Genomic DNA, 23,652 nt, shown 5'->3' with positions numbered 1-23,652 from the left:
CGGCACCGATCGTTGTGCTGCGCACTGCATCAAAGTTGACCGCCGCGTCTGAAAACGAAAGTAAACGGTTCCCGGCAGCTCAGTCGGGCTAATCGGGACATCGCGATAAAATCGCGATGTTCCGATCAGCTGGGACGCAGGCGGAGGTCTCCTTACCTCTCTCCGCGGCGTCCGATTGTCGATTGATTGCTCCAAGCCTGACTGAGGAGATCAGCGTGTGCAGTGTTATAGGTCCCTATGGGAGCTATAACACTGCAAAAAAAAGTGGAAAAAAAAAAGTTAACAAAGGCCATTTAACCCCTTCCCTAAAGTTTGAATCACCCCCCCCCCCCCCTTTTCCCATTAAAAAAAAAAAACTGTGTAAATAAAAATAAACATATGTGGTATCGCTGCATGTGAAAATGTCCGAACAATAAAAATATATCGTTAATTAAATTGCACGGTCAATGGCTGGTGCGCAAAAAAAATCCAAAGTCCAAAATAGTGTATTTTTGGTCACTTTTTATATCATGAAAAAATGAATAAAAAGCGATCAAAAAGTCCGACTAATACAAAAATGATAGCGATAAAAACTTCGCAACACGGCGCAAAAAATGTGTTCTCATACCGGCCTGTACGCAGAAAAATAAAAAAGTTATAGGGGTTAGAAGATGAGAATTTTTAACATATACATTTTCCTGCATGTAGTTATGATTTTTTTCCGAAGTACAACAATATCCAACCTATATAAGTAGAGTATCATTTTAACCGTATGGACCTACAGAAAAACATAAGGTGTTATTTTTACCGAAAAATGCACTGTGTAGAAACGGAAGCCCCCAAAAGTGACAAAATGAAATTTGTTCTTCAATTTTGTCGCACAATGATTTTTTTTCCGTTTCGCAATGGATTTTTTGGTAAAATGACTGTCACTGCAAAGTAGAAGGTGGCGCCAAAAATAAGCCATCATATGGATTTTTAGGTGCAAAATTGAAAGCGTTATGATTTTTAGAAGGTGATGAGGAAAAAATGAAAATGCAAAAATGGAACAACGCTGAGTCCTTAAGGGGTTAATTCTGCTGCTAAATATGCTGCTATTTAGTCTTTTCAAGACGATCTGAAGTGCAATATGTATGCAATGAAAAAAGGAAAATACCTGCAGTTAAGGTCAGATCACAGCGGGTGTCACTCCTGACACCCGCTGCGATCCTCTGGAATAAGCTATAGAAGTGGTTGGCAGCCGCTCTTGTCTGGTCCCCTGCCAGGCACTATACTCCGTTGTGATGTGAGGTTATCTTCACATTGCAGATTAGTATATGCCACTGAGAGCTGTGAGTGGCCACACTATCCGGCCAATCACAGTTCTCAGCGGGAAATATGAATCTGTGAAGTGAAGAGAACTTCACATCACAGCGGAGTATAGTGCGGGTAGTGGAGCGGAGAAGTGCGGCTGGCTTCTATAGCTTATACCGGAGGAACGTAGCGGGTTTCATAAGTGATACCTGCTGTGATCAGTCTGTTAGTACAGGTACTACTATTCCCATCATGGAACAGACTGTTCCATGCTGGGAGTAGTAGTACTACCTAACAAATAAAAAAAATAAAAAGTAAAAAAACACATTTTATTAAACACATAATTAAAATACATTACTAATAAAAAGTTTTACAAAATTAATAAAAAAATATATTATTTTTATAATTATATGGCCCCTTTCTGCATTTTTTCCTCCCATAGGTTTGCATTGAGGGGCCGGAACGTGACATCACACGGGGGCGGAGCCGTGACATCACAATACTCCGGCCCCGTGATCGTCAGTCATCACACCCGGAGCGAACATGCTTCGGGGGCTGATGAAAGATCAGGGGGGTCCTCAGCAGCGGCACCCTCGCAATCAGGCATCTTATCCCCTATCCTTTGGATAGGGGATAAGGTGTCTTAGCGCCAGAGTACCCCTTTAAAACCCATATGGTTTTTTTCTTGGCGTCTTTTCACTCCCATAGACTTCTATGGGAGGAAAACGCCAAGATTTTCCCAAAAAACAGCCATACTCTGAATTTGAGTACTTTTTGAGAACCAGCCTCTGAGCGCAAAAGAGCAGAAAAATGCCCAAAGGATTAAAAAAAAAATGCCAAAATTAAAAACTCCAAGTGGATCTGGTGCTTTGCAGTTCACTATTGACTTGCAGCTAACATCTGGCCGCTGCATTTTTTCACAGAAAAATAAGCATTTTTATCTGCGTTTTTGCATGAAAAACTTCATTGGAATTCTAGCCTAAATAATAACTGGGATCACTCTTTTGGCAGTGAAATTTCGTAGTGTGAATTGTGCAGTGGAATCCCGTTGACAACTGTAGGATTCTGATGTGCCAGATTTTTCCAAGTAGAATTTCAGTACATAATTCCACTCAGAAATGTTGTAGTTTAAATAAAGCCTAAATGTATTTGCAGCAGTAAACTAGACCTCCTACAGTCCTTTATGATGTATAAATGTATCTTACACTACATGTGTGCAATCCCTTCATGCTAAAAGGACCCCATGGTTTCAGAGTATATCCAATCGATCAGTTGTTAACCTCCCAACAAGTGCTGTATTCTCTTACCATGGGATTACAGATAAAATGTACATCCTCCAGAGAGGCATAGGACTCTGTTCTAAGTAAGCCAAGGAGATCCCAAATGCCCATCTGTACATAACAAAATGATGGTTCAAGTATCATTAGCGTTTTTTGGTTTAAAGTCCCACTGAAAATAGTGTAAACCAAATTTCCCCACCCCTGCAAATTTGGTAGGATATTGGACCATTAGCTGAGCAGGGTGGTCTTGCTGATGGGTCCTTCAGCAATCAGACGTCATTGGTGGAGGGACATTGTACTAGTTACAGGGGACAAATAGTATTGCATGGTGTTCATTAAAATCAGTGTGTTTTAGTGGACACATGCGTTTGTGGTCCCGATGCAACTTTCATCATGTGGCAATCAAACGTAAAACTGATATCAGATTGATATCTGGGGGACTTATAAGTGTATACTGTGAACTCCTTTGTCAGACCATTCCAGGCATTATCCTGAAGAGAGGCCACTGCTATTTGGGAATACTGTTTCCTGAAGGTTTATACTTGGTGTGAAGCAATGTTAAGGAAGGTGGTTCACATGTCAAAAGTAACATACACACAAATGCCAACACACACAGTTTTCCAGCATTACAGTGCACCACACAGCAATGAAGACACACACAGCTGTCAACTCAATGTAAAAGAAAACAGGATTCATCAAATAAGGGCACATTTTTTTTTTCATTGCTGTGGGATGCAGCTCTGAGGCTTTAGTGCCATTGTTAGTGCCTTTACCATTCAAGAGGGGTCAACAAGGGCACTTTTACCAGTCTGAGGCTGTATAGCCCCATATGGGAATACTGTGATGCATTCTGTGTTCTGACACTTCGATATCGTAGCTTGGATTAATTTTTTCAGCAATTTGTCTAGACTGGCTAGCCTTCGCCTCCCACACATCAGTTAGCCTTCAGCACTTATGACCCTTTTACCAATTTTGCCATTCCAAGGACCATTTTGGTAGTTATTAACCACTGCATGCTGGTAACCTCTACAAGCCGTGCCATTTCGAAGGTGTTCACCTTTCCAACATTATTTTGGCCTTTCTTTGCTTAAAACTGTTACGACTTGAATGTTCTCTGGCTGCTTAATATTTCTCCTCTTCGGACAGGTCTTATTGTCACCAAGTAATCTATATTGCTCTATGTTACATAAATCACACTCTTCAGTGTCTCCTTGATAGACCAAACAGGTGATAGTCTGGAGGGGTGAGTTCGAGATAAACCAATACATCAAACTTGAGATGCTTAAGGGTTTCAACCGAGTAGCAGCAGTATTTGGGGGGACATTGTTATGCTACAATTTAATGCCTTTTTGGACAGTTGTCTTTGGCATTTGCTTTGAAATGCAGGCTGTCAAAGTATCTCACTATAACAAAAGTTGTTCATTATTCAGACCCTCTCATGTTAATGTTCCAGTACTTGGTCTTATGATTCTTTTATGGATTTTGGTCAATGCATGCTGCTCTTCTTTGGTGTAACTCGAAAGCAGATTGACCATGGATAACATCATGGAAACCACGTATAGCGATGTACCTTTGTGTCAATTACTTTTGTTGAAATTAGGTATTACATTCATCTAATAAATATCTGTTCAGTTGTTTAGTTAGGGTAGGGTCACATACCATATTTTGTTGCATATATTCCTACCTATTGAAGTCAATGGGTAGCAAAATCAGCTGCAGAAAATGTGCAGCAAAATACAACATATGTGGACCTATCCTGAATAAGCAAAGCACATTGCATCTTGCTGACTTTGTACCAAACGGCAGCTGTGCTTTGTTTCCTATCCCTCTATCACAGAGCTTTTATATTGACACCGGTTTTGTGTACCAATTTTTCACCAGTTGCATGTGGAGATGGCCCCCAGGTCCCTTTTGTCTCTCCTTCTTTTGTGAGGAGTTTTTAAGGAATTTTAACTACCTAGAGAGGTGGGAGAGGCTGATCTGGGACCAAGGTGGAACTTTTGACAGATTGGACAGGTATAAGAGAAAGGCTCCGCCTATCTACTCCTGAATCCAGGTGTATATATAAACAGAGTGTTAAATAAATGATGTGACAGACAGTGGGAGAGAAACTTCATTTATTCTTGGTGTCTTCTTGCAAGAGCTGTACCTGCTTTGGGCCATTCGGGGGGGTGTACAAAGATCCTGGAGCCTGAAGAAAGGACAGCATCTCTGATAAACTTTACAGCAAAGATGTTGTACCTGGAAAATAATGCCCAGGCTCAGTATAGCGAGGTAAAGTATTTTCACTGGAATAGATTCCACATGCATTTATATTATAATTGTTTATTTTATATGTATATGTATATATATATATATATATATATATATATATATCTTTGTGTGTAAAAACTATGGATTGAATGGTACACTTGAAATAATTGGATTTTATTACGTATTTAGCTCTGTGATCTGGGCATGTGGTGATGCATACAACTTAAAATGGATCTTTACACAAATGTAATTTAGATTTTTATATAGTACTTTTGTATTGTAGCAAGTTGTGTGTTTTAGCAGTTTTTAACAAGAGTATATATTGTGATCTATGATTTTGCTTTACATTTATTTTTTGAATTCTTTATGAAATAAATAACTTAGTTTTATCCAGGAACATCTTGAAAGTCAGTGACATTCCGGAGTATAACAGTAAAAGTGCAGCTGCTGCTTCTCATTTGAATGACCAGAATTACATGGCATTGTGCAAGCAGACAAAATGTGAAGTGTTTGGGCCAAGGACTATGTACAGTTGGAATGATTACCTAGTTATTGTTACGGGATAAAAGTGACCCTTTATATGGTTTCAAGTACATATGGTCTGATTACAAGTTTTCAAAAGCCTTTTTTGAGTAGTAGTTTATGGCTCTGGAAGTTTTCCAAAGATTTCTATGTGAATTGTTAGCAGTGATAGTGTTTGTTCTATAAGCAGGTGGAAACAGAGATGTTGTTGTTCATGGTGATCTAAGGGCTCTGCTGTGAAGGATTGCATTAGTGTCTAATGAGGTGTTGAATGCAGAAGGATTATTTTACCTGGAGTTTAATGGCAAGGAGAAAACCCTTACAAATAACAATTCTTTTTCAAATTTTGCATGAGATTGGCCAATTCTTTATGACGGACTTCCCTAAAGTCAGGTACATTTCCAGTGAGGAAATGATGTACAGAAAATCACCATTTAGGGTAAGGTACTCAGTTCAGACATTCAGTGACTAAACTTTTTTAAAGAACCTTGACCCCATAAATCATTACTATTATGGTTTTTGGTTGCCTATAATGACACAAATGAACCATAATTAATACTAGTAGTCAAGTTTTATTGTTTTTCTTTACTTTTTAATACATTGCCCTATAAGAAAGATTATAGTGCATTGTTTATGATATTTGCAGAAGAAACTACTGAGTATTGATACAGTCTGGGCTTTAGTCACACTAGATTTGTCATGACATAATCCTAATTTCCTCAATGAGAGTGTACTGTGTTGTCCTAGTTACTAAAAAGATAACTTTCCATTACATTGTTAACATTAGGATCAATGGTACTGTGGATCAAATAGAGTTTCGCCTCAGCCTTCAGTTCTTTCAACTGCAGTGTCACAACTTGAAAAAACATGTTTTTGGAGTCTTTTATTTTATTTTATTTTTTTTGCTACACATTTGATTTAAAAAAAAAATAAGTAATCAAGTATAGTTTTACTAATGGTTATCCATGGCACAGTTGTCCTATCTTAGCAGTCTGTATTATTAAAAATGTCTGAAATAATTCTGTCGCATTAGTTCAGAGAGCACTTCAGATTTTGATATAGGAAGCTCAGGTGTTCTAGCCTAATCTCAAATCTTTATAAACTGCTTGGATTAAACACTTTACAGCAATCTCAGTGAATGGGTAGGGATAATGGATCAGTTTTAAAAGGTGAGGAAGACTGAGGGATTAAAGTAATAATACTGTCCAGGGGGCTGGGAGGAAAGGAATTCCAGTCTGTCAAGCTTCCCTCCACCCCCATCTTTTTTCAAGCCTCATACCTTTGGAAAAATGGAAGATATTGTAATTCAAGCATACCCTTATGCATTCTGAGCTGCCCCCATGTGGGTACTTATGATGTTATTTGATTATTCCAAGGAAGTCGGCAGCTGAAATAGAAGCAATGAAGATATCCTTTGTGCACGATTCTATAGTAAAGGGAGTATATAAACCGTATAGATTAGGGTGCTGCAATATCTTGAGATGTCTATTGATGCCAATGCCATGTAAAGCGCACTTTCAACATCTCTTCCTGCAAAACTATACATACTTTACAGAAACTTTAAATGATTTTGCAAATAATGTGCTTTACTATTGGACAGTTTTTAGTTATTTTATGTCCTTTCTTGAAAAATCACCTAGTTTCCCTTAGAAAAACAGTGGTTTGGCTTTTTATTCCCCATAGACTACCATAGTGACTGGGTCTGATGCAATCTTGAATGGTTTTACTGTGGTCATATGATAGGCTGGTACTTACTAGGATCCATTATATAGCATGTGTTATTTGGGATCCCACAATGCACTTCACTTTAGACATGAATAGAGAAGAAAAAGATATTCAAAATCAGCTCCAAAAACGATTTAAATAGTGGAATGATCAAAATTCTTAACCGTCAAAGAGCAGACAATAACTGTGTGGATAGGCGTCAAAAGTAGTTGGTTGGGACAAGCAATTTGCATCTATTGGCTTCTCTTAGTTGCGGATGACTGACTTTCTGCTAGGGACAACCCCTTCCCCCCCTTTCCCAGTGTATAACCAGCCAATCTCCAGTTTTAGTGGGAAGGACTCTTATAGGGGACACATTGTAGTAGTATAAGAAATCAATTTTGGTTAATGAGTTTTCCTTTAATTCTCCTTGTATTCTCTTTAGTGTCACACATTATTTTAGTTTACACCCTAAAGAAGAATCCCAATCAGTATTCCCCTGTCTATTAAATATATATTTAATTTCATTTTTTTTTTTTAAGTTAGTTCCGTAAACACATGTCCACATTAGACTACTAAATATTGAGGTTTGTTTCAGTCCCGAATGCAGTGTTACCGCAGCTCAGGTTTTCCAGAAAGGTTCATAAGAAAATTGGTCTGTATTTTGTTCAAGTTCTCATCTTTATAGTTCTCATCTCAACTACTTTATAGTTATAGGCCTTTACCATATACATTTAAGCCTGACGTAGTGAACCCCTCAGATTGCAGGTTTGTTGCTGTAATTGGCACGGTTTCCAATGACATTTGTATTGTTGAAAGGCTTCTCTTGGTTCATTTGGACATCAGTTTTGGCCTTAAAGGATATTAGAACCATTACCCGGTCTGACTACTATTATGTCATTTGATGAGTCACCACCTCCTTATGATGGTGTTGATCATTTGCCCAAGCTGGTTTTAAAATGTGCTAAAGCAGATCATGGTGGGGGTTCCGCATGTGGGTGGGTGTCTATGGGTGAATTGAGCTGCTGCTTTAGGAGTGCTTCCTTTTTATTATCTGAATAGTTATGGGAAACTCTTGTGAAACCAGGCTGCAGGTGGGAGGATGCCTTAAAGCCTTTCATCTTCATTCCCTTCCATCTCATGCAGTCTATTTGCTCATGATGCTTCATTGCAATATAATAACTGTCCTAGACGTTCGCACATTTGTAATCTTAAGCAACTTGTGCCTTTCCCTATACCCCATACAGGCTAATTGTTTTAAATCACAATTCCTTCTAGGAAAAGACAAAGAACTGTATCCTGTCTCAAAACTATTGTCATATTCCATTTACACTGAAGAGTAGTAATGGTGTGATGAGTAATATGCTCTAAGTAGCAAGGCTTGACCCTTCTTTAAAGGGGAATTCTTGTATCAGGGTCCTTGAAATGTAAACTTTCAGTTGTGCCCTGCAGGAACTTTGATTTGACATGGAATGTGCAAGAGAAGGACTGGGCTTTGGCCTATAAATACCTGCCCTTAGGGCCGTCAAGAGTAAAAAAATGTCCTTGTGATAAAAAGCAAATGCACTAGCTAATGTTATTCAGGAGACATTTTAGTCACTATCTTATCTGGCTTCAATGACAATGGAGGCAAATTTTATTCATTACAATATGTAAGATATCTATCCATAGATCTCCAATACATTCTGATCAGTGTTGTCCAAGTACACTTAATTCTGAGCTGCACATACATTATACTCTCAATTCACTAAGGAGGACTATGTTTAGTACCTTCTGAGTAACTGCTTATATTATTGAGCGGATACTATGATCAGGTAAAGAATTGCATTCATCTATTGTCACTTCTAGCTCCCATCAGTAGATGCCGTATAGAGATCTAAAATGTTTTAAGCTTACTGCAGTTTCCATTGATTCTTGGAAAACAAGGTTCCTCGATATCCTTTTACTTTTCCTTATTTGTCATCATATATCCAGTTACAATCCTGTATTTCTACTACTGGTGACACATTTGTTAATGAAATATTAGCTATACAAAATAATTAAAAAGGTGATTTAATACATGTCCCAGTATGAAGTCTTTTTTGTTGTTCATGCTGGTCACAAGGCCATCCCATGACTGGTTAAGGGTTAGTGAGTCCTAGACATTTGTTTATTCTGTCATGAGATCTTTGCTCTTGAATTTGTTCAGGTTTTCACCTGGTTTAGACTTTGGGTTTTACACTTCCTGCCCCCGATACTTCTGTCTGTCTTGTTGACATTTCTTTTGTTAGAGGAGCAATGTGAGAGCGTCTGATGCTGGCCTCCTCTCTCTGGGCATCACACTTGTCTGGGATATAGGCATTTCACCTAGCCTGCTTCAAACCCTCTGAAACCCAATCTCTAGATTCCTTTGCAGTACTGGCTTTTAAGTATGAGATTCTTTTTTTTATACAATTCTTCCTTCTGTTATGATGCAGCAATGGAAATCTGGAACACTGTTCTTGTTTTGTCAGTGTTGTAGATCTGCCTTAGGAAATGCATTATCCATTTTTGTTGAATAAATGTATGTATGTTTTTTGAAAAAAGATAGAGGACCTCCTTATAAGAATTGCAAAATTCTCCCTTTTAGCTTTAAACTCTGTGATGTTCAAAGTCTCTGTGTGACATACTTAATAGTTAGTTAGGTAGATGGAGTTGAAAACCACAATAGACACATTTTCCAAAGCTTGACTCATCTTTTCTGGGTGCTTATTCACATTTCCCATTAAGCAACATAGTCCTCTTAGTCACCTTCTTAAAGGCACAGTCCTTGGCCTAGAGCAAAAGAGTGCCATGACGTACACATTATTCCTGTGTTTAAAATAATTTGATATCATATCCACATATTTTAGAAACCTTTTACTTTCTATACATAGTACATAAATAAGATGGCCCCACTTTTTACCACCTCTTTCAGTAAGATCTCTCACATATCTGGAAAGAATTATGTCTTCTTTAATTTTATAATGAGTGGGGGGGGGGGGGGGTACTATCAGCATGTCCCCTAGTTAACGTTTTCCAGTCTAAGTCAAGTACCTCCTTTTTAAATAAATTACATAAAAGTACCGCAAAGGCTGTGTTCATACACTGGCCTATACATTAAAAGCTAGCATTAGACATATATCCTCTGGGGTATATGTACTACAAGTTGAGGACCTAGGCCTAAGGGCCCTATAAGATGGCCTAAGTCGCTGATCTCGTATATTGGCACTTGATTACAGAGCCTATTGCAATGTACAGTAATCAGGCAGGGAGGGCAGATCGCTGACTGATCACTGACCTTATTGCATTACCTTATTATAGTGTGATAGGGCCTGTAGCCTATTGTATTTGCTATGTATAGAGTGTAGTATTCAAAAGCTATGCTGTGAGCTGTCATACCAAAGTATATGCCATTTTATGTTTTTTTTTTCCTTAATAAATGTAAATTAAGCTAGACCATGCTGACTTTTTTACTTCTATGCCCATTTTTCACGTTCCATTTGTCAAAATTCCAGATTTTGGCAAGTGATGACAAGAAACAGTTTTTGAACTATTTTGGCACACACAATAATCAGCAACGGATTTTTTGCAGTTCATGTATATAAAAACATTTTTAAAACCTGGCACAAAGTACTTAAAGGGAGCTCTGTCGGTTAGTCTATTGGAAGGACGGTAGTTGAGTGGAGAGAAAAATAGTGCATGTGCCATTTTTATCTCCGCTCAACTCTTGTAAAATACCAGACACCCAACGGACTCCATTCAAGTCAATGGGATCTATTGGGACTCTGCAGTGTCAGTTGTGCTCTGACCCATTTAGGGTCTGACCGACGCAAAAAAAAGCCGAATGGACCCTGATCGAGTCAGAAAACAAAGGCCATGTGAACTTAGCCGAAGTTGCTACCAGAAAAATGTGTTATATTAGAGTTTGTGTGTGTAAGTATTTTAATATCAGTTTGGATACGCTTCAGTTTTACATTTAATCTCCCTTTTTGAGATCAGTCATGTAGCTGGGAGTGTCCCTATGTGCACTTTCAAGACGCTGATCTTCACATCTGCCTTTCAGTTGTTTCTTTTGAAAGTCCTGTATTAGTTATGGCTTACCTGTTTGTATTTAATATTTAAGCAGTCAGACAGGTTCTTATGAAGTAGATTATCCTCAAATGGCAATTACCCAGCCACTGGACCTTTTTCTATTTTGCTATGCATTTACCTCTATCGAAATATCTTGTAAAAACAGTATAAATGTATTTTGTTGCCTAGATTTCTATATGTGCATTGTAAATTGGTCATTCCACCAAGACCACATAATTCCTGTTCTATAAGAATTTTTTCACTCCACATTTTCACTCCACATTTCTCACTATACAACAGAGGCATAGGGTTCTTAAGTGTACAGGTAGCAGTAAAATATTTTCTAGCACGAAACATGTCAACTTAACATATAAAGCCGTTTTACTCTCAAAATGATCCCAACAATTTAATAGGTCACTTTCATTAAGCAAATCAGTCAGCAGTTTTGAGCTCTAAAAGCTATGAAGCGGAAAAGGAGACAAAGAAATCATAGCTTTACTGTCTCATGTGCCCAGGAGGCAGCTCCTTCATGTGAAGTGCCCAGAATTCTCTGCACATTGCCCGTTCTCTCTGCTCTAGTGTCCTCTTGGTTGGAAACATTTTTTTATTATTATTATTTTTTTCTTTTTTTAGTTTGGGTAAAATTTATTTAATTATATTTGTAATTGAAATTAATTCATAATACAAAAAATAAAATAAAAAAAGCAGCATAATGCCATTCCAATGGTGTTTGTGTTCCTGCTGATCTCTACTTCCTGGTCGACATCTTGACACACAGGAAATTCCTGGTGACTCCTCTCACTCCCTGATTGGCTGAGAGGGCATTTCCTTGTGCGAGATAAGAGACAGGAAGTGGCAATCAACAGGGACCTGGACACAGTAGATACAGAAATGGCAGGGTGTTTTTTGTTTGAACCCAGTCTGCCCCTTTTAAGAAAAAAAATTCCAACCTCTTTTGTATATACTCATTTTAAACAAAGTATATGCTAATGCTGTATTTGTTATTCAGGTTGCATAATCTCTTGATTTCTCTTTTAGCCACAGTATACGAACTTGGGCCTGCTGAACAGTATGGAGCAGCAGATACAGAATGGTTCGTCTTCCACAAGTCCTTATACCAATGAGCATGCACAGAACAGTGTGACAGCACCATCACCATATGCTCAGCCAAGCTCAACCTTTGATGCCTTGTCTCCGTCTCCAGCCATTCCTTCAAATACTGACTACCCAGGACCTCACAGCTTTGATGTCTCATTTCAACAGTCCAGCACAGCCAAGTCTGCTACATGGACGGTAAGCAAAATATGCTATCCATGTTCATTTTTGGTAGTTTTACTTTATCTGATGATGCAGAGAGGGGATTTCAGGCAAAAGGTCTCCAGCTTTGCTGGGGTCTAAAGGGTTTCTCCAATATTTAATTTATTTAGCTGCAAGACTGTAGGCAATAGTTAGGATAGTAGAGAACCCCTTCAATAACACCTTGATGTCATCTTATGTGTGGGGTGTTGCTGTGTTATTACTGCAAACTAAGGTAGGAAAGATAATTGAGCGACTCACATGACAAGAAGTGAACATTAAGTTTCTTTGACAAGTTCACTGTGTCATTACTCCAGTGAAATTAAGAACATGTAATTAGTAATGCATTATTTATTCTCCTCTTTGTATGGTGAGACACTGTCAGTATTCACATTCCCATGTGCAACACTCACCTTGCCTCCTCCCAGCTGCTACAGAAAGACATGTGTGAGTGTGCTACACCTAAGATTTCTGTCCAGTGCACACATTACATTGCCCATTACAGGAAGGCGAAACAGCTTCTGTGTGTTATTTGTTTGCAAACATATCTTACTATCAGATGGGACTCGTAGAACCTGTTTTATGGGACATATATGTTACAGGTATCAAGTTACTAGTTAAAATCATTTTATAAAGCACAAAGTTGCATTGTCATCATTCTTATTAATATTGCACAATGCTATCATTTTTTTTTCAACACCAGAAAAACATAACTTACTGGATCCACCTGAATCCTGTTCTTAAACCAGACAGAAAAAAAAGCAACCTGCATCATTTTTGTATCCCTTTAACAGGATGAAAAACATGGTGTGAACCTAACCTCAATACTGACATCTCCTCCATTCCCCTGAGGAGTAGGCAGGCAGACACTGGTGAGTGATGTCACCAGCTGTACCCACCCATTTCATTTGCATAGACTATGCAAATGTCTGCAGGCATCAGCACAGTCTTAGACTCCAGTTACCCACCTTTTTGAAAAGTGGTGGTATACATTGCTTGGATTGTGAAAGTAGCTAAAAGTCACTAGTTTATTTCTGAATTTATTCATATGTCATTACAGCATAACAAAAACCAGAGTCATTTAGATTTTTGTGCAATCACAAAAGAAAAAACAGATCCGGCACAGCCCCATATACCTGTCAACTTGAATCCTTTTGATCTATACCTTAATGCAGCAGGTGTGTTATACTCCTGTGGGTGGTGCTCTACGCCAATGATACAAGCAAAATTAATGTCCACAATAGAGAAAAATAGCAGAGCAACTCACCCAGTTTCAGTGCAGTTAATTCAAACGATCGGTGTTGCGATCAGCATCGCCGTCAGGCAAAGGTGCAGCGGGAGGCAGAAGATGTTACGGGGGAAGATCAGGTGTCAGGCCACAGCTGTATCGCACCTTCCGGTGCTTCGTCAGGCCCCTGTCGAAAGTGCGATACGGCTGTGGCCTGACGCCTGATCTCCCCCCGTAACATCTTCTGCCTCCCGCTGCACCTTTGCCTGACGGCGATGCTGATCGCAACACCGATCGTTTGAATTAACTGCACTGAAACTGGGTGAGTTGCTCTGCTATTTTTCTCTATTGTGGACATTCATTTAGATTTTTAGCTAACAAAAGTTGCATACAGTTTTACTTAGGGGGCTGGTTCACATCAATACCACAGCAGAATGCCGTGGGTACTTTTAAACATTACCTAAACATATGCTGTAGTGTACACATAGATGTTTATTATGCCAACATAGTCAAAAGTATGTCACTTTTGGCTATTTTTTGTCCCCTGTAATGATGGTCTACAATTTCTACACACGTATACTTTTTTATTTTTTTTAATTTTTTTTTGACAATAGGAGTTATTAGTGATATATGATGTGATTTAGATCAACGTGTGTATACGTTTAAAATATATTGAGTTTAAAGTTTTAACATAGTTTTACATATTAGCAAATGTAGTGGTATATATTTCTTAGGGGGGGGCTGATCACATACCTTTTGACAGTTCTTTAATTCAATCCGATTTAATCTCCCTTTTTGAGATCAGCCATGTAGCTGAAAGTGTCCCTATGTGCACTTTAAAGGGGTTAACCACCATAAGGGGATTTTAGCACGTACCTGGCAGACAGTAATGGACATGCTTAGGAAGGATCTGCACTTGTCTTGCGGCTATGCTGTGAGATTACCATAATACTGTGGCTAGCTTTTTGTGAACTGGTATTTCCTGTTTGACTTTTCTTTTTTTGACTACAAATCCCATAATTCCATTTTCCTCCCTCCCACACATCAGCCACCACACCCATTGAAACAAAAGACCTGTGGTTTTCAATCAGGGTGCCTACAGCTGTTGCATTAGTTGAGATTGATCCCTCCACCCATTGAAGCAGACAGGCTCCCTGTCATCAGATGACTAGTGAGTCAGGTCTTGGCCACATTGCAACCTGGGAAAAATCCGAGACAACAGTCATTTTGTATGCTGGTAAAAATAAATATTGGGGTGAAAATCACAGAAGAATTGTGAAAAAACCATCACACACAGGTACAGACACTATATTATGAACTACACTAACTTTACAGCCCCTGTAGCATAGTCAAATAAAAATAATTCCTGGAATACCCCTTTAACCCCTTAACGACGCAGGACGTATATTTACGTCCTGCGACCCCGCATCACATCGCGTCGGTCCTGGCGCTCATCAACGGCCGGGACCCGCGGCTAATACCACACATCGCCGATCGCGGCAATGTGCGGTATTAACCCTTTAGAAGCGGCGGTCAGCTTCTAAAGCGAAAGTGAAACTATCCCGGCTAGTCAGTCGGGCTGTTCGGGACCGCCGCGGTGAAATCGCGGCATCCTGAACAGCTTACAGTACACCGGGAGGGCCCTTACCTGCCTCCTCGGTGTCCGATCGACGAATGACTGCTCCGTGCCGATAATGCTGATCACAGGCATGTTAATACACGCCAGTGATCAGCATAGGAGATCAGTGTGTGCAGTGTTATAGGTCCCTATGGGACCTATAACACTGCAAAAAAAAAAAAAAGTGTTAATAAAGATCATTTAACCCTTTCCCTAATAAAAGTTTGAATCACCCCCCTTTTCCCATAAAAAAAAAATAAAACAGTGTAAATAAAAATAAACATGTGGTATTGCGACGTGCGTAAATGTCCAAACTATAAAAATATATCATTAATTAAACCGTACGGTCAATGGCGTACGCGCAAAAAAATTCCAAAGTCCATAAAAGCGTATTTTTGGTCACTTTTCATACCATTAAAAATGAATAAAAAGTGATCAAAAAGTCTGATCAAAACAAAAATCGTACCGATAAAAACTTCAGATCACACCGCAAAAAATGAGTCCTCATACCGCCCTGTACGTGGAAAAACAAAAAAGTTGTAGGGGTCAGAAGATGACATTTTTAAACGTATACATTTTCCTGCATGTAGTTATGATTTTTTCCAGAAGTACGACAAAATCAAACCTATATAAGTAGGGTATCTTTTTAACCGTATGGACCTACATAATAATGATAAGGTGTCATTTTTACCTAAATATGCACTGCGTAGAAACGGAAGCCCCCAAAATTTACAAAATGGCGTTTTTTCTTCGATTTTGTCGCACAATAATTTTTTTTTCCGTTTCGCCGTGAATTTTTGGGTAAAATGACTGTCACTGCAAAGCAGAATTGGTGACGCAAAAAATAAGCCATAATATGGATTTTTAGGTGGAAAATTGAAAGGGTTATGATTTTTAAAAGGTAAGGAGGAAAAAACGAAAGTGCAAAAACTGAGAAACCCTGAGTCCAAAAGGGGTACTCTGGTGAAAACCTTTTTTCTTTTAAATCAACTGATACATATTTGTAAATTACTTCTATTAAAAAATCTTAATCCTTCCTGTACTTATTAGCTGCTGAATACTACAGAGGAAATTCTTTTCTTTTTGGAATGCTCTCTGATGACATCACGGCCACAGTTCTCTCTGCTGACGTTATTATAATAATAATAACGCTTTATTTATTGTTGTCCTTAGTGGGATTTGAACCCTAGTCCCCAGCACTGCAAGGCAGCAGTGCTAACCACTGAGCTAGAGATGAGCGCACTTACAGTAAATTCGATTCGTCACAAACTTCTCGGCTCGGCAGTTCATGACTTATCCTGCATTAATGAGTTCAGCTTTCAGGTGCTCTGGTGGACTGGAAAAGGTGGATACAGTCCTAGGAAAGAGTCTACTAGGACTGTATCCACCTTTTCCAGCCCACGGGAGCACCTGAAAGCTGAACTAATTTATGCAGACTAAAGTCATCAACTGCCGAGCCGAGAAGTTTGTGACGAACCAAATTTACTGTAAGTTCGCTCATCTCTACACTGAGCCACCATGCTGCCCTTAGCATACATCTGCTATGCATCTGCTATGCATCTGCTATGCACGGTTGCTAAAATGGACAGAGATGTCAGCAGAGAGCACTGTGCTCGTGATGTCATCAGTGTTCCAAAAAGAAAGGAATTTCCTCTGTAGCATTCAGCAGCTAATAAGTACTGGAAGGATTAAGATTTTTTTATAGAAGTAAAGATGTACATTATTACCTAAAGGTTGTTTTTATTGTATATGTTCTTCTCACATGGGCCCTGTGAGAAGTAACTAACTACAGTCTATTTATCCTATCTTATTAAACTGTTTATACTATTATCATTGAAGCACGATCCAGACAATCATTCATTTAATATTTCTCATTTAATTATCCATACCATCATTTACTCACTTAGAAGGTCCGGGCAACTTTTTTCTATTAATTTACAAATATGTTTAACTTTCTGCCACCAGTTGATTTAAAAGAAAAAAGGTTTTCACCGGAGTACCCCTTTAAGGTATAAATAGATAGTTATAATAGATAGTTCATATCTGCCTTTCAGTTGTTGTTTTTAAACCGACCAGACAGAGATTCCGAGGGCGGCCAATGACTGAGTTACTCGGTGCAAGGACCTAGTGGACATTGGCATCTTCATAGACGACAATGTATTCTGTGCGAATTCCGACAAAAGAATTTGTTTTTTCGGCAGATAAATTTCCACAGCAGAAAGCTCTGCCACTGAAATTCCATCATGTACACTGTGCTGCAGAATCCCATTGACAGCAATGAGACTCTGCTGCACCTGGAATTTCAAAGCAGAATTCTGCTCAGAAATTCCATGGTGTGAACCTAGCCTAATTGTAGAGAGGGTTACTTTTAGCCTCCTACACCTTTGAATGCATTTTTTATTCTTACTTTGTCCTTTCTATGGTGCAGAAAGAAAAAAAAAACAAAAAAAAAGAAAAAAACAGCCTCTCCAATATCGTAAGATCAGTAAAGTCTGACAGGCTCTTATCAACCTTTCTGTTCTCTCATGAGTATTTAACATTTATATAGCTATACCTCAGGTTAGAATTTCCTTTAGGAGAGAAAAACAAGGTTGAAAAAAAGATCCCTTAGGGATTTGCTTTTCTGATGTACTTTACTCAAAGTAAGAATACAAATATTTTTAATGGGCACTGTCATTAACCTTTTTTTTTTTTTTTTTTTAAATATGTTGTAGTACTTATGTACCACAACATATCTCTGATATACTTTCATTATTTTATATTAAAATAGTTTATTTTATATTTGAAAACCGGCCAATCCCTTCTAGTGGCCGGCTGCAGCCTGCTGTGATGTCACGACTGAATTAGGACCGATACCGGCCAGGCAATCGGTCCTAATTCAGTCAGCCAATCAGCCTGCACTCAATCCCTGCCTGTCAATCAGACAGGCAGGAGTGAGCGCTGAGAGCACAGAGGATGCGTGCATTGGCTCCCTGGCCTCGCACGCCGGCCCCACCTCCCGGCTGCTGCTGCCTCAGGACTGTCCTGCACTTCGGTAAGTTATTTTCAGGGTGGGGGGTATAGAGCCGGTTGTGCGGGGGGGGGGGGGGGTAGGGGGTGTCGGATGTTTGGTTTGGTTTGATAGAGCTGGCTGCGCGGTGGGGTTCGGGGGTTGCGGCCGTAACAAAGATATGTTGTTTTCAACACAGGGTGCCTCCAGTTGTTTCACCACTACAACTCCCTTCATTCCCTGACAGCCAATAGATGTCAGGGCAAGCTGGGAGTTGTAGTGGTGAAACAGCTGTAGGCACCCTGTATAGATGAACTAAGGGCTGAAGTGTTGGCCCCAGCAGGCATCAGTGATGTCGTGCCTGCTGGGGAAGTCTGCCTAGTAAGTGAGGAGTTAGGGATAGATGGGCAATAGGCATGGACAGAAAAAAAAAAAAAGGATGGTGGGAGCTACTCTTTAAGGTATCCATAGCCTTTAAAGGAGTTTCCCCCATCTTTAAAAGTTATCCCCTAGCCACAGAATAGGGGATAACCAGCTTATCACAGGGGGTCTGACCACTGGTGCCCATTGCGATCTAGCGAATGCGGTCCCCAGTTCCAAGATAAAATAAAGTAGAGGGTCATGCATGCGCACAGTCTCTCCTTTCATTGCCTATGGGAGCTGCAGAGTGTAGTGTTTTGATGTTTATGGCAACTCCAGTAGAGATTGAATGGAGTGGCAGCGCACATGGGCATAAATAGGGGATTTTAAAGATTGGAAAAAACCTTTAAGGCTACCGTATATACTCGAGTATAAGCCGACCCGAGTATAAGCCGAGACCCCTAATTTCAACCCAAAATCCCAGGAAAAGTTATTGACTCGAGTATAAGCCTAGGGTGGGAAATACCTCATCCCCCCCTGTCATCATCCAGACCCGTCATTAACATCCTCATCATCCCCTTGTCATCATCCCACACATCCCCCCTTCATCATCCCCTTGTCATCATCCCACACATCCCCTTATCATCCCACACATCCCCCCTTCATCATCCCCTTGTCATCATCCCACACATCCCCCCTTCATCATCCCCTTGTCATCATCCCACACATCCCCTTATCCCACACATCCCCCCTTCATCATCCCCTTGTCATCATCCCACACATCCCCTTATCCCACACATCCCCCCTTCATCATCCCCTTGTCATCATCCCACACATCCCCTTATCATCCCACACATCCCCCCTTCATCATCCCCTTGTAATCATCCCACACCCCCCCCTTCATCATCCCCACCCCCCTTCATCATCCCCACACCCCCCCCCCTTCATCATCCTCTTCTCATCATTCGCCCTCAGTGGTCTTCAACCTGCGGACCTCCAGAGGTTTCAAAACTACAACTCCCAGCAAGCCCGGGCAGCCATCGGCTGTCCGGGCTTGCTGGGAGTTGTAGTTTTGAAACCTCCGGAGGTCCGCAGGTTGAAGACCACTGCGGCCTTCAACATGCGGACCTCCAGAGGTTTCAAAACTACAACTCCCAGCAAGCCCGGGCAGCCATCGGCTGTCCGGGCTTGCTGGGAGTTGTAGTTTTGAAACCTCCGGAGGTCCGCAGGTTGAAGACCACTGCGGCCTTCAACATCATCCAGCCCCCTCTCACCCCCTTTAGTTCTGAGTACTCACCTCCGCTCGGCGCTGGTCCGGTCCTGCAGAGCTGTCCGGTAAGGAGGTGGTCCGGTGAGGAGGTGGTCCGGGCTGCTATCTTCACCGGGGGCGCCTCTTCTCCGCGCTTCCGGCCCGGAATAGAGCCGTTGCCTAGACAACGACGCATCTGCGTCGTTGTCAAGGCAACGTGACTATTCTGAGGCCGGGCCCGAAGCGCTTAGAAGAGGCCTCCCCGGTGAAGATAGCAGCCCGGACCACCTCCTTACCGGACCACCTCCTTACCGGACAGCCCTGCAGGACCGGACCAGCGCCGAGCGGAGGTGAGTACTCAGAACTAAAGGGGGTGAGAGGGGGCTGGATGATGTTGAAGGCCCGATGGCTGCCCGGGCTTGCTGGGAGTTGTAGTTTTGAAACCTCTGGAGGTCCGCATGTTGAAGGCCGCAGTGGTCTTCAACCTGCGGACCTCCGGAGGTTTCAAAACTACAACTCCCAGCAAGCCCGGACAGCCGATGGCTGCCCTGGCTTGCTGGGAGTTGTAGTTTTGAAACCTCTGGAAGTCCGCAGGTTGAAGACCACTGCGGGTGGGGGAGTTCACTCGAGTATAAGCCGAGGGGGGTGTTTTCAGCACGAAAAATCGTGCTGAAAAACTCGGCTTATACTCGAGTATATACGGTATATTACCACACAATACAATACTGTCTCTACTCACTCCCCCCCTCCCCTCCTCCTTTTTTTTCATTTTAGTGAAAACTGCTTTTTAGAGCCTTTGCAGGTTTTTCTCTGCTTTTAGAATGGCATTTTTCACACAGATAAAAGTGATCAAGAGGATGTTTTGTGTGTGTGTCTGTTACAAAAACACTAAAGAAATATAAAGAATGTCAATGTTAAACCCACTTTGTTTTTTTTGCCATTTTATTTTTTTTCCTAAGAAATATATGGTATAAAAAACGCTAAGATTAAAGCCTTAGTCTCAACATGGTGTAATTTTTCAACCCTCCACGAGCCAGAAACAATCCAATGAAGAGTGAAAAAGCGCCAAGTGGGTATGGTATTTTTATATTTTCCTACTGACTCCTAGCTAACATCTGGTTCACTTTGACGTGTCTTGTAACCTGTCATTGAGACAAGGTCAAAAGAAAAAGAATTGGGATTCCCACCAGCCTTTTCAGGTTCACAGTTGACTTCATAGCATTGTGCCCCTTTGGTCTCTAGCAGCTCAGACATGGTTCAATGAATGTAAAGGTGAACCCTCATTTTAAAGACATAATAGCTACCATATTTAACTACAAAGGGTCCGATTTCTGCAGACTACTCTAGAAAAATGATGGCCTACTCCTCTGCCAGGCTTGTGGAGCAGAAGAGCCGATCATTACATTTAATTGCCATATTCTAAATGTAACCCCACCCTGTTTTACTATAGAAAATGCGACTGGAAGCCCGGATTAAAACTGCTTTCAGCATATAAAATGAAATCACCGTGTGAAGGCGAACAATGAACACATTCCAAAGCCTATGGCAATATTCACCGAGACTTGGCTTTACAAGCCAAGAGGAGACTACAGACACCTCATATAAAATCATTCTCAACGTCTCTAAAAGGGGCAGATTATTGGATTACTGAATATGACAGAAGTTAGGATTTTGTCTGTCTCATACTTTTGCTTCATAAATATTGTTAGCCAGTTGTCTAGAAAAGGCATTTGCCATCTATGTGCTTTTAGTTTTTGTGTTTTTATGAGGAAAAGGATGTTAGTTTTTTTTTTTTTTTTTATCTATTCTCTTTCATGTCCTAGCGAGGAGACAGGTGGTCAAAACATTAGCGCTCTGCTTTTAACTTGCCATAAAATAGAAGCACCTGGTTTCTTGTCTTTTGCCAAGTAATGATTTAGAGATTTACCACCTACCTGGAAGATGCTATCACTAGCGATGATATCCCATTGTCATTTCTTTCACCTGAACATACTGTATGACGTTTCAGTTAGTGAATTCTGGAAGGTCTTGAGGCCACATATGCAATATCTTTATAATGTGTTCTGTGTTAAAGAGGTATTCCAGGAAAAAAATTATTTTTTTATATCAACTGGCTCCAGAACGTTTAACAGAATTGTAAATTGCTTCTAATAAAACATCCTAATCCTTCCAATAATTATCAGCTGCTGAAGTTGAGTTGTTCTTTTCTGTCTGGCAGCAGTGCTCTCTGCAGACATCTCTGCTTGTCTTAGGAACTGAACAGAGTACAAGAGGTTTGCTATGGGGATTTTCTTCTAATCTGGACAGTTCCCGAGACAGGTGTCATCAGAGAGCACTTAGATAGAAAAGAACAACTCAACTTCAGTAGTTCATAAGTACTGAAAGGATTAAGATTTTTTAATAGAAGTAACTTACAAATCTGTTTACCTTTCTGGAGCCAGTCTGGAGCTCTTTCACTTAAAGGGGTATTCCGCCCCTAGACATCTTATCCCCTATCCAAAGGATAGGGGATAAGATGTCAGATTGCCGCGGTCCCGCTGCTGGGGACCCCCGGGATCCCCGCTGCGGCACCATGCTATCATTACAGCACAGAGCGAGTTCACTCTGTGCGTAATGACGGGCGATACGGGCGACAGAGTAGCGTGACGTCATGGCGCCGCCCCTCGTGACATCACGGCCCGTCCCCTTAATGCAAGTCTATGGGAGGGGGAGTGACGACCGTCACGCCCCCTCCCATAGACTTGTATTGAAAGGGGCGGGCCGTGACATCACGAGGGGCGGAGCTGTGACGTAACGATGCTCCGGCCCCTGTACCGCCCATCATTACGTGCAGAGCGAACTCGCTCTGTGCTGTAATGATAGCGCGGTGCCGCAGCGGGGATCCCCAGCAGCGGCACCGCGGCGATCTGACATCTTATCCCCTATCCTTTGGATAGGGGATAAGATGTCTAGGCCTTTAAAGGGCCAGTACTTATTCACCTGTGCTCTTGTTATAAGTATCATCTCCTCCCTTATTTCCCTGCCGGATCTTTGTTTACATTGTGCCATAGTAAAAGTCCTGTGTCCCTGTTACCATGTACCTGTTCCTTGTTACCTTACCTCCCCTGCACCGATGTTACCTGCCCTTACCTACTGCCATCTTGCCACGTCCTGCCAGTCTCCTTCTGTGCCACGCCACCTCCCATCTACCTGTGTGGACGAGTCGTGCCAGGGGTAGCGACCTGGGTGCCGCCTGCCGCAGCAAGACCATCCTGCTTTGCGGTGGGCTCTGGTGAAAAGCCCTTAGACTCCGCTCCCTGGCACGGCTCCCGTCATCATCCACACAGTCCCAGAGGATCCACCACCTGCCGTGTCCCGTTACAGTACAGTTATACCATTAGCAGTCATAACTCTGCTCCATTAATGGGTTATCACAGGATCATAATGTATCTCCTATCTGCATGAATGGAGGTCTCTTGTCCCTTGAGTGAATGAAGCAGCATCATGTATGCTAGACTGTTATGGCCTCTGAAGATAACAGAGCGCTGTACACATCCACAGTCCTATAGCAAGTAAATGGAAAGATGAATAAGCATGCACGCTGGTGCTCCATTAACTAATGGGACAAAGGACCTTCATAGCTTTTGACCTTGTGAAAGGTAGAGAATGTTCCTCCAAAATAAGAACACTTTGGAGTTATAGAATATTCTAGCGCTATACTATCTCCTATGTGAAAAACTTTATCTCATTAAAACGTTTTAATCTATTTTTAGGCTCATGTTATTGTAATGTTTTTTAAATGTCCAGTGGAAAGCAATCCTGACAAGTTGA

General features: G+C 41.0%; 1 protein-coding gene across 15 annotated transcripts in view; it reads left to right on the top strand.

The window, feature by feature from the left end:
- The window catches only part of TP63 (tumor protein p63), a 249,622-nt gene that overhangs the window by 190,672 nt on the left and 35,298 nt on the right, over nt 1-23,652 (top strand). For 14 of the 15 annotated variants that reach the window (XM_056565437.1, XM_056565440.1, XM_056565441.1 and 11 more), the window contains one exon: nt 12,141-12,395. In XM_056565437.1, the coding sequence (XP_056421412.1) occupies nt 12,141-12,395 (255 nt within the window). Of the gene's footprint in view, nt 1-11,977; nt 12,060-12,140; nt 12,396-23,652 lie in introns of those variants that run through there. The other variant, XM_056565449.1, reaches the window with a different exon arrangement.

The sequence above is a fragment of the Hyla sarda genome, chromosome 3, assembly GCF_029499605.1.
Source record: "Hyla sarda isolate aHylSar1 chromosome 3, aHylSar1.hap1, whole genome shotgun sequence".
Taxonomy (NCBI): domain Eukaryota; kingdom Metazoa; phylum Chordata; class Amphibia; order Anura; family Hylidae; genus Hyla; species Hyla sarda.
Note: the sequence above shows the minus strand (reverse complement) of the source record. Positions and strands in the feature narration are given on the sequence as shown.